This window comes from Tribolium madens, unplaced genomic scaffold (assembly GCF_015345945.1).
Source record: "Tribolium madens isolate multiple individuals breed KSU strain unplaced genomic scaffold, Tmad_KSU_1.1 Scaffold_11;HRSCAF=98;Tcas5.2_LG3b, whole genome shotgun sequence".
Classification (NCBI taxonomy): domain Eukaryota; kingdom Metazoa; phylum Arthropoda; class Insecta; order Coleoptera; family Tenebrionidae; genus Tribolium; species Tribolium madens.
This window is the reverse complement of record NW_025400975.1, coordinates 4971639-4984013: the sequence shown is the minus strand read 5'-3', so window position 1 is coordinate 4984013 and position 12375 is coordinate 4971639. Positions and strand designations below refer to the sequence as shown.

At 29.5% G+C, this 12375-nt stretch overlaps 1 protein-coding gene across 1 annotated transcript in view; it reads left to right on the top strand.

The window, feature by feature from the left end:
* Positions 1-2182: 2182 nt before the first annotated feature.
* Positions 2183-12375, top strand: part of LOC123016154 (LIM/homeobox protein Lhx9-like) — a 31452-nt gene continuing 21259 nt past the window's right edge. Inside the window, exons 1-2 of the mRNA XM_044416379.1 lie at positions 2183-2274; positions 10254-10550. Of these exons, the coding sequence (XP_044272314.1) occupies positions 10297-10550 (254 nt within the window). The 5' untranslated portion in view covers positions 2183-2274; positions 10254-10296. The remainder of the gene's footprint in view (positions 2275-10253; positions 10551-12375) is intronic.

Genomic DNA, 12375 nt, shown 5'->3' with positions numbered 1-12375 from the left:
CGTTCTCTGGAATGAAATTGCCCTCAGCTCTCTTTGGTCGCCTCTGACGTTACCTACATTCTTGAGATTAAAATAGCTGTTCATTCCCTTGATACTTTATATACAAATAACTATTCCTACTATGGGTTTATTCATAAGAAATAAATAATTTTCCGAAAATAAAATAAATAGTTATTTATACAGTACGGTTTTGTAGTTAAAAATTGACCAGGTACCTAATAGAGGAGTGCAGAAATAGTGTAATCGAAAAAAACTTACAGAATTGCTATTTTATAAATAATGTTATTTAACTTCAATACACCTGTTGGTACAAGGTTTGAGRGAATTATTTATTTGTCAAAATAAAATTTCATTTTTGCAACAAATAAAAAAATCGTATCCATAAAAGAGAAAATTCACTTTCTAATTTTGACACTGTCATCATTTGATTTAAGTTGTTGTTATACAGGGTGTTTATAGTCGTGAGAATAAAATTTAAAAGAGATGATGTGCACGATATGGAAAAACTAATACGCTATATAAAATAAAAATTGACATTTTGAAAGTAAATAATTGTTTTTTTTGCACGACAGAGAGTAGAATTCAACTTTTCTTATGTCAAAACAGTGACAAAAGTCAAAATTTTTTCCTAAGGAAGAAAAATGACTGTAATGATTATAACGACGTGTTACTAAGTYATTGTCATTCATTGACAAGCTTATTGCCAACAAACATTTTTATTATTATCACAATGGAATTTTAAAGAATTCTAGCTTTATGCTAATTTTTGAATTTTATTAAGGAATTACAGCGAATTTCTTAATTTTTTTAACTCAAATTGTGCAAAAAATAGTATATACACCACTGGAGAGAATTTTATTATTCTTTTGGCACTTTAGGTATAATCGTACATTTTTCTCTCTTTAGGTATATACCTAGATATSTATAACATACTTGTTTGAAAACTACTGCTTCAACTACAACAATGGCTTTTAGTGTCATAACCTTGTGCTTTACCGTAAATCAGAACCACGACAAACAATTTATTGTTTTAATATTTGCGATTCATTTTTATAAATTTGGAAAAAAGTCAATAAAAAACTAATCAAACCTGTTAAAAACTATATTTCATTGGAAGCGATTAAACAGAAGATCTTCGAATTTTAATAAAAATCAGAGCAAAACCAAATTGATTTTTTATTATGCTATTGTCTCAAAGAATAAGCCTCATATGAATGTCAAACATTAGGTAGAAATAACTTACGTTTTTTTTTTTTTTATATAAATACGCAATTTTTTAAATTTTGTAAATATTTGAAATACTATGCAACTATAACATTATTAGACTACGGACTATTTTGTCATAAAAAACATATAGAAGTAGGTTTAAAAAAGTAAGTACTTCTTGAGGGACTTTTTTGAGTTACTGTTGGGTACTCGAAGGACCAATGCGTTATGAGGACGATATTAGCAAAACAATTTTTTCAATTCGAAATGTAACTTATTGTTATTTTTCAACAGACTATAAAACTTTGCGCACCTTGTATACATGCATATGAACATATGCATTATCATTATCATGATGCATGTCATTTTTAAGCGTTTGGTGCAGCAAAATATGTAAAAATATGAAAATAACTAACGTAAAAGCAAATTAAAATTGTCATGTGTCAAACACTCGATACAAATCAAAAGCCCCTCCTCCTCTAAAAGCTTGTCAATCAAACCTCCCGTGGCGCGTTTTTCGCTCTTCATCATCGTCCGTTGTTAATTAAACCAACCGTAAAAATCACGTGGACAAGTTCCGCTGCCAATGATAATAACACCTGCGTATGCTTCGTTAAGATTCCTTCACATTAAAAACATCCAGACGCTACCTCACTTATAATTTTAGTGAATGACAGCGTCGTCCCCCAATGACCAACTCGCCCGTTTAACAGGTAGAGGGGCCGAAGGTCACTCGGCTTATCCGAATTAGGGACTCCGATAAATCAATCGTCAAGTCGGCGTTGCCGACCTGACTCGACAGATGACAATCTGGTCGTGGGCGGGCGAGATTAGCGCGGTGGGGTCGTCAGACGCGGCTGATTGGACGCGTCGTGACATCGGCGCATCGACTAGGGCGTGGCGCGGTGGTTAAGGCGTGGCCAATGCAGCATCCCTGAGAGAGACGCACGGGGCCTTAGATGCATCACTATACCGACGGTAAACTGCACGGTGGCTGGGTTCGAAACGTCGCGAGTGTTGTGCTGTGCTGTTTTGACAGATCTTGTGGATTATGGGCGGCGTTGCCAGGTAATCGCCTCAACTGTCTTGATAAACGAATTAATTATAATTGGTGGTRATTTTTCGCGACTATCTTGATCCTTTGTTGAGGATTATTAATTGTCTTGGTTTTCCGGTCGGAAAACAACAATTAAACATGGAAGTTTATATTTTWGACTTTTTAAGCGATAAAGACTGGTCTTCTTTGATGATAATACATGATAATTGCAAGAGTAATGGTTAGTAAAGTGAAAKAGTGGGGGTGCTGCTGTCAATTATAACAGTCATTTGTCTTATTTTACAWATTTTATATCAGCTCAAGTTAGTGCTGATTATGTTTAAACGAAGTTATTGCAATTTAATTTACTTTTGACATGTTATAAACTGATTTTATTTTTCATTTTATACATAAAATAAAACTTTTTAAATGTTTGTTCTATATTTTTGTTTTTTCTTTTATGCTTCTACTTTTGTAGTTATCATTGTCGTGTTTCTGATAATTTGTTTAATTTAATAAATATTTTATCACTGGTTGGAAAAACTTTTTTCTCATCATACYAGTTAGTGAAAAATGTAATATAAAGCCTCAAAAGTACCACAATTTTTTTGGAAAATAAATACAGGCTGCGCCAGAACTCGCGCCCCAGAGAAAAATTTCAAGTAAGATAAGATACCAGGAACATGGAAAAAATGTTTAAAAAATTTTGACATTTATTTTTTGCCATTTGACATTATTTTATGTCTATTTAATGATACTGATGATCTTGAATATGTTTTTTTATAATTATTTAGTGAAGGTACAACAAATTTTGCCAATAAAAGCCACAAATAACATTAAACAGAGATACAATTTAAGATACAGCTTTCTTGTTTTCTCTTCTAATAGCTTGAACAATTATTTTTCCAACAAAAATAACTAGAGTCAAAGTGCAAAATTTAAACTTTTATAACTTCGAAATTTTTATAGATAGAATATTTTTAACATTTTTTCCATGTTCCTGGTAYCTTACCTCACATGGCATTTTACTCTGGATCGCGAGTTTTGGCGCATCCTGTACATATATTATCACAGTTAGTTGTATTGCACTAAAAGGTTTACTCCCACACAAATACAGCGACTATAACGCAAATATTGCAACTAGGTATATCTATGCTGATTAACTTTGTACTTACCGATAGTACCTACCGATACCTACATCTCTATACACGTGCGGTAGGTGATTACACGTAAAGTTATAATATTGAAGCTCGAAGCGAAACTGAGAGCTTTAATAAAACTGAACGCTATAAAATACCTAACGCACAAATAATGTACAAAACTTTTTGGCCGAGAAAAAAAATTTAGATATGTATTTTCAGTGTTGCCAACTTAATTTCACAATCATAGTATGCTTTAAATTTTCATTTTTTTTTAATTATATTTAAAGGTGAGTGAAAGTGCGGCTCTTATCATGTCATTTTGATTCCCCCTAACAACCATCAAAACGGTTTTGATATTGCCGMTTGCAAGTTTTAAAATTGACACAGTGTATATTGTTACAGAATAAAAATTGTATACCTAATATTACCAGGGTAGAGATTTCAGAATTGTGCAAAAATTATATCTAAACTCTTCGCAAAAACTGTATTTTAGGTACTTGTACCTTAAATAACAGTTTTAGGTATTTTGTTATRGAGTCCAAAAAAGGCTTATTTTAGGAACTTAAATGACTCCGTAAAATAACCATTTTCGTAAGCGTGTACAAAAAAGGTATAACTATTAACTATGTTGATTTTAAACGAATTATGACGTCTACAATACACACGTGTGTTATAATGCCATAATACACTAAAAAAAACAAARTGTTTATTAGGTATATGATGATGATATGATGATTAAAATCTGAATCACTGAATAACTGTTTTSGAGAAATGCTCTGATCACATTATTAATATAGGTTTACAGGATCCATAAAAAGTATGGATACAGCTAAATACTTTCTTATAGAGCACTTTGAAATTTGGAAAATAGTTTACTTATTTTTTGGKCAAAGTTAAAGCGGCAAAGAGATAATGATAGATAAAGACAACATTTCCARGGCTAAAAAAAGATTTWGTTCGATTTTTTTTTAAATAAGGTAGGTATATGCGCATCTGTTACATTTTAGAACTCAGAAAAAAGTACCTACCTTAATACCTAGTTATTTATTATACAAGACGATAGAGAAATTGTTTATCTACGARTAAAAAAGTTAAGTTTACGAGTGACGAAGTCACGAGTGAACTTTTTTCACGAGTTGATAAACAATCTTTATCGTCGTGTATACCTAATATTTCGTTTTATTTTGTACTCACCTACCAGAATTTCTTGTACAAAATAAAGAATATAAACAGTAGATAAAAATTACTTTATTTTATTAGCGATAAAAGAGTACTTTATCTTCTGAAATTAATTAATAAAATATAAACAGTGGATAAAAATTACTTTATTTCGCTAGGCGATAAAAAACTACTTTATCTACTGAAATTAGTTGATAAAAGCACTCTTTAACATTGAGCACAAATAAAAATATTAAATTTGACCTTTCTTGTCATAAAAAAAATCAAGTCAGCCTTGTATCCTCAGAACAAATGGAGACAGAAGTTTGATAAACATCTGAGACAATTGAATTTAGGTAAATACTTTTAAGCATGTACCAAATTTTAGTGAATAGTTTTTATAATATTTAACTATATCCATACTTTTTAGCGASCCTGTATAATAAGAGATTTGAATGTGTTTTTAGGAGCTCTAACAAAAATGTTGTTATAACATGTGTCTAAAAAGTTTGTTTTTTTGTCTTTTAATTTTTCTATTTATAATTGTTTTCATTGTTAAACTTTTTTTTTAAATGCAATWGGAAAAATATTTCTACCACTTTTAAAAATTATCCTTTTATTAAATTTTACTATTTTGGCCTGATTACTAAGCGCACAATGAATATGTTATTAGATGATTATGAAATAGAGAAAATAGAAGAAAATTGAAAACAGCACTACTAGAATAGAAAAACAATTGCCACTTAATTGCCAAATTTTTGTCAACTTTGCTAACTTTCAATTGACACATTTCAATTTTTTTTTATATACATTTTTCTTGCTTCATTTAATATTGTCATCAGTGTCAGTACCATTGCTGACTTCTTCCTATATAAAAATATGAGGAACATATAATTTCTATTTTACAATAGCTTTTACAAACGGTTTTTTATATTTTATAATTGTGCCTTTCTTATTGATTTAACATTTTAATCAAAAATAATGAATATGTACACAGATTACAGATCAATTTAATTTTATCTTCGGTCGTGAACCTCTTAAAGTTTGCTACAAAGTTTTTTCTAAGATCTTTAATAACAATTTTCATTAATAAATAAATGAAAAATAACAAAATCAAAAAAATTCTTTACAAAAAAAATGCATTATAAAAAAATAATTGTCTTAATTTTTAACTTAGATATACCTACACATACTCATTCATCGTTAGATTCAAACAAAACACCCGAAAGAAAAGTTTCTAAAAATAATTTATAATTATTTGTAAACATTTAACGCTCRTATGCAGCTAACAGCAAGTGACATTTATTTTATTATCTCTATTTAGTAAAGTACTGCACTTTAGATATGCAAGCGTACATAATACGCATTTCTCTCAGACATTTATGACAAGATCTTGTGATATGTTTTACGATTATTCAATTAGGTAACCAACTACTGAACAGTAGCAAAATTAAAATTTCTTTTAAACGCTTTAYAGATTAATACAAGAAAAATATTTTATGCGACCCTTGGTGAGAGGTGGGTTCCAGTCAAGGTTCTCCACCACAAACCAATGCTGAAATTCTTTGTCTTTAAGTCCACTTGCTATTTACATCAATTACAAACCCATGTATTTGCTCTTAGCGATTTATGTCACGTTTGCGACATTATCGCTTGCCGTAATTTACTCTACGTTATAAATAAAWGCCAGTCATAAATATCCCATTTCTGATTTATCCCATTTTCCTCCCGCTTCCAGCGCCGACTCAATTCCAAAGCCATAAAATCCTCAACGGCACCTCCTCTTTTCCTCAATTACGCAACAATTAAAACAATATTACACGCGGTTTGTAAAAGGTGCAATTTGTTGTTGTAAAGTTGGCGAACATGCGCTGTAATAAACAAACCRCCGCCGCCGATTTATTAGTCTCAGTTGTAGACCTGATGCAATTATTGAAAGTTGTTCGTTCATTTTCTTCAGCTCCCCAAGTTAATTGATTCTTTCTYGTTGTCCTCGTCATGGTTTTAAGGCGTCTTTGTCTCAGCGGCGAGTGGAGTCATTCAAAGCCGATGGTTTATTTGGTTTGTGGAAGCACGGGACAGACCTATGCGCTGTTAATTTGTTAATTGCTAATTGTAATTGCGCTATAGTGTCGGATTTATGGCTGAGAGGATGTCTGCACTGCGACGGATGCTGCGGTGATGCTAAATTGGCGATGAAATTTATGGAGTGAMGCAGATTTGGTGGTGTTAGAACGCAAATTTTCTATTCAAAATCTGGAGTAAATTGAAAAAAGCTTTATAACRTTGATATGTGGATGATTATTTACGAAACTTTACTGTTTTTATAATAATTTAAGAAATTGGATTAATGATAACACTTACTGAAAAAGAAAAGAAATAATGGAATAGATGTAGTCGAGGGTAAAGCACTATTTCGGTAATATCACAAAGAACACAAAAAATTCTGTCTACAAATCCTAACAAAAAAATGTCACAAAACTATATTTTTTATTAAAGTATTTTGGTATACAAGTATCTCTACTACGACTTTTGCAATAATACCCAGGGTGGATTTAGAATATGTAAAAGTTATACAGAGTGTGTCAGAACTCGCGCCCCAGAGAAAGATTTCAAGTAAAATAAGATATCAATAACATGAAAATAATGTTTAAAAAATTCTTTGTCAAAAAAGTTTGACATTTATTCTTTGACATTTGATATTTTTTACGTCTATTTAATATGTAGGTATACGAGTATATGTTTTTGTATAATTATTTAGTAAAGATACAAAAACTTTGACAATAAAAGCCACAAATAACATTAAACAGAGTTACGATTTAGGATACAGCTTCCTTGTTTCTTCTTCTAATAGCTTGTAGTAAAAAAATTTGGAAAATTATTTTTTCAACAGAAATAAATAGAGTCAAAGTGCAAGATTTAAGCTCTTACAACTTCGTAATTTTTATAGACAGTATTTTTTAAACATTCTTTTTTTATTCCTGGTAGCGTACTTTACATCATTTTTATTTGGGGCGCGAGTTTTGGAGCACTCTGTATAAGTCAATAATTCAAAATTAACAATTTGTGATGATAAAAAATCTTTAAACATCAGCAATTTTGGCACTTATTGTATTTTTTTTTAATAAATGAAGATTCAATTTTTTTAGGTCTCACAAAGCTGCTGAAAAAATATTGAAAAGCTTTAAAAATTATRAATTATTTGCTCTATTAATTAGTAACTTTAATAATTTAATTTGTTTTACAACTGTATGAAAAATATTTCAACATTAAGGTGTCCGGAAAATCGCGCACTTCCTTGAAAGGGAGTAACTGGGTAACCCTCCAAAGTACTGAAAAAATGTTTAAAAATTCTATGTCAAAAAATTTTGACATTTATTTTTTCACATTTGACATTTTTTTATGTCTATTTAATAATACTGATAATCCTGTATATGTTTTTTATAATTATTTAGTAATGGTACAAAAATTTTGCCAATAAAAGCCACAAATAACACTAAATTTAAGATACAGCTTCTTTCTTTCCTCTYCTAATAGCCTGTAGCAAAAAAACTTGAAAAATTATAGAGTCAAGGTGCAATATTTAAACTCTCATAACTTTGAAATTYTTATAGATACTTTTTTTTAACATTATTCATGTTGTCCAGGGCATTACCCGATGATACGTGTCACGAAAGAGCGCGACTTTCCGGACAACCTGTATATAGGCTGAWTTATCTAAGATAATGAGCTACAAAAAAATTAAATGCAACATAAAATACATTCTGCAAAAAATTTAACAAAAATTACATAAAATTGCTAAAGACAAGAATGAATTGAAGATTGTAGAAAATAAAAATTGTCAAAACCAAAATTTAAGAGTTGTTTTGCGTTTTAATRCTGTGATATAAATGTAATAAGTTGTACCTCAATACTTTACCTTGTTTTTTGTAAAATTTTTATTAATTTTCTTTAAAAAAAATTGTTAAATTGTACAACATTTTTCGGAGAAATTACAATTACAGTTACAGCTACATAAGTTAAATTTTTCCCTTTTTTTAAGTATGGAGGTGTGTTTAATAAATTGACTTTTTTAGAATTCAACGTAAAATAAGAAATCGTCTTATTCTAAGCACATACYTAGTTGTTTTCGAGTTACACCATACATTTTTTCACTAATTTAGGAATTATTAGGCAGAATAAAAAAAACACATTTAGTTAATTTTTTAGCAACATTCTTCAGATCGTCAAAATCTTAGCAAGATGACATGAAAAAGGAATAAAATATTCCGAATCGTTGTTTGAAACTTATTTCTTCTACAGGTGATTCAAAAGTCGCGAATCACCTCTTATTGGGTGGTGATAAAAGACATCCAAATGAGTTAATACTTTTTATGACAAAAAATTGTTTGAGGCTTTATTCACAAGATATAGCTCTTCAAAGGTTAAATTTTGAGTTAAGATTATGTATTCTTGAATTTAGTTTGCGTAAATTCAAGCATTATTGTTAAAAGAGCAGCGTTAGTTTTTATCAGGGGGAGTTTTAAATTTACTTTGTTTGCTTCACCGTGAAAAGTAAAAAAAAATGCATTAAAATGGAAAAATGTACCGAGAGCAATTAACTTGGAAAAATAAATATGTACTACTAATTCTAATTTCAAAAAAAAAATCAGTAATTCCAAAAAAAATCTACCAAAATTCTAGTAATTCCAATAATCCATGGTATTTTCATTGCTTTCAGATTAATCCTCATAATTCCAAATTAATTTTTGTAATTCTTACTTTCAACGTAATTTTCTTAATCCGAAAACAAATTTCTGTAATGTAAAATATATTCCAATAGTTCTAAAAAATTTTTTGGAAAAAAATTATGTCTGATAATTCAAAAAAAAATCAGAATTTTAAAAACAATTTTTAGAATAACTCTACAAAAATTCCAGTAATTCTCAAATAATTTCAGTAATTCCAAAATTTTTTTATCGAAGTTTTAATAATCTATTATATTTCAATTATTTTCAGATTAATTTCTATAATTTCAACTTAGTTTCAGTAATTCTAATTTAATTTTTGTAATTAAAAAATGATTCCTGTAATTTCAAAATAATTCAGATGGTTCTAACTTAGTGTAATTTTTAAAAGAAACTGTCCCCGATAAGTCTAAAAAGAATTCCAGTAATTCCAAAAAGAATTCTAATGATTCCAAAAAAAAGCTTGCAATTCCAGAAAAATTCCAGTGATTTTCAAGTAATTCCAAACAATTCAAATATAATTTTAATAATTTTAAATACATCCAAAATAATTTTATTAAAATTCCAAAAATTTGTACAACTAACTCCAGAGGTAACGGTCCCCTGGTATATACTTTTAAAACTCTTATAGTGTGTTTAATTTTTTACGTATTTGATTTGATAAATATGTGATTTAACAATTAGAAATGATTGTTATCATAAGGTATTAATTAATTCACGTCTCTTGTACTTTTTATTAAAAAAAAATCGACGACACCATTTTGAATCAATGAATCAAATCAACAGTTYGTCTAACCTACTTGTGTTCTGTGTAACGTTTCTCGCCCACTGTGTATATTTTTCTGTCCCATATCTSCTCGCCGGCCGTCTGGGCGCCTATCTCGCGGAAAGCGCCACCAGACCTCTATTACCAAACCGTTACACTTGCAATTAAATTTCACTCCACTTGAATTTTTGCACCTTTTAATGTTTTTCCCCATCTAGGTAGCCTCAACTTCAGCTTCAGTCGATTTTGGGCTCGTGCAAGATGCTGAAGGAGCGCGAATCGATCGAACGCGCCATCTCCTCGCCGTGCTCCAGCCTTGGAGGTTCTTCGGCCGTAGATGGGACKACATGTGCCGGCTGCAGAGGCAGAATCCAGGACCGTTACTACCTCCTGGCCGTCGACAGACAATGGCATGCCTCCTGCTTGAAATGTTGCGAATGTAAACTTCCTCTGGATACGGAGCTGACTTGTTTCGCCCGAGATGGGAACATTTACTGCAAGGAAGATTATTATCGGTGAGTGCTTTCAAATGGGAATACAGCATGTCGAGAGGTTTTATATTGCCTGTACTCGGACCTTTTTGCGCTACAATAACATAATCCATTTATGTGCGAACGGGAAAGAGATTTATTGGGTGGACGCACGCATCGCGGAAGAAATAACTACCTACATACATGCTGAAAAGAATTCTTCAGTTGCGCATTTTAATTCCAAGGAAAATTTTAAGCTCGGGTGTGGAATGCTTTTAATGTAGCTAGATGCAACAATTCGATCGCGTTCTTGCGTCTCACAATTTTTCAATTTAGTGCACACTAAAATTTTGAAGAAATTTTTTTTAGTGCGACAGTTTTCATTACATTTATGTCATATATAAAATTTAAAAAATCGTGTTTTTTATTTTTTTTTATCTATAATTTACCATTTAAAAATATAATGTATAAAAATATAATACAATTGTATAATTTAACTTGCATTTTTTTATAAAAGATAATCTATTTAAGAATGTGTAAAGTGACAGTAAAAAAATGCTTATATTTTCTAATAGGTACTTACCTATTTRGTATTCAATTTTTTTCTAAACTGAAATGATATCAAATAATTTCAAACAGCTAGTCAGCACTGTTTTCTATACAGGATGTTTCAAAATATGTACTAAAAATATGTTTTATCTAAGTTTATAGAACACCACCATATTATAATTTTGTATTTTGTATTTCGTACAATCATTTATGTTAAATGTGAATTATGTATTTTTTTTTCAATTTCTGAAATTTATTTTGTTTTATATACATTACATTAATAAATACAATATACAGTATGTCCCCGGATTGAGTTTACAAGAGGAAAAAAAAATCTTTGATTTTACGCCGAAACTGCAAAGGAAAAACATTTTTTTCTCTACCTTAAACCAGCAAATCTGTAATTAAAACTTCATTATTGTAACTTAGTAGAAATTTTTTTTATATTTTGGACTTATAATAATAATTTTTCTTTGCTTTTTAAGTCCTATCACATTAGAGGTTTAATTATTTTAAGAATGATGTCACTTTGACAAATGAGTTTACGAGTTAAATAACAAAAATGTTTGTGAAAAACATAATTTTAATAAATAGCAACTCAAAGAAAAGCTTTAAGATAAAAACCAAAGTCATTTTTAACAAGGACTATTATTATTTAATTAATAAGTAACATATAGTTGTCAAATTAATAAAACCGTCAATGTGATAACTTAAAAAGCAGAGAAAAATTATTCTAAGTCTAAAATCAAAGAAAAAACATATTTTTTACTGAGTTAGAATAATGAAGTTCTAATTACAGACTTGCTCGTTTCAGGTAAAGCAAAAAAWKKTTTTYCYKKKSMRKTTTKRMSKWAAWTYMAARRWWAAAWTTWAWTTTTTTYTYCYYYTKKWAAMYYMAWYCSGGGRMMWWMYKKWWWATAAATAMGTGTTTTTAAAACGAATAACGTAACTTTTTCTGGTTTTTAAGAACTTAAAATTAAAGTTTCAATGCTAGTTGTTGTCTATTTTCTAAATAAAATTTAAAGTTTAAAAGTTTAGTACTCTGTATGCTTCAAGAAATTAACGCAGCAAACTGAATATTTCGAAGATACTTACCATTTAGCTTAAAAAAATTAATCTTCGAATTTTAATTTAATTTGACTTTTTTAGTTTTTAATTTTTTTAGATATAAGCACAGTTTTATAACTGATTGCAACATAGAGTTTCTTAACTCCGGTAGTAAAATGATACAATTATTAGATGTTTTACTTCAAGAGGAAGATTATTTGTCGTATTTATTTTCTAAATTATTGTGGAGAATTTTAATTGCGTACTGATGAGA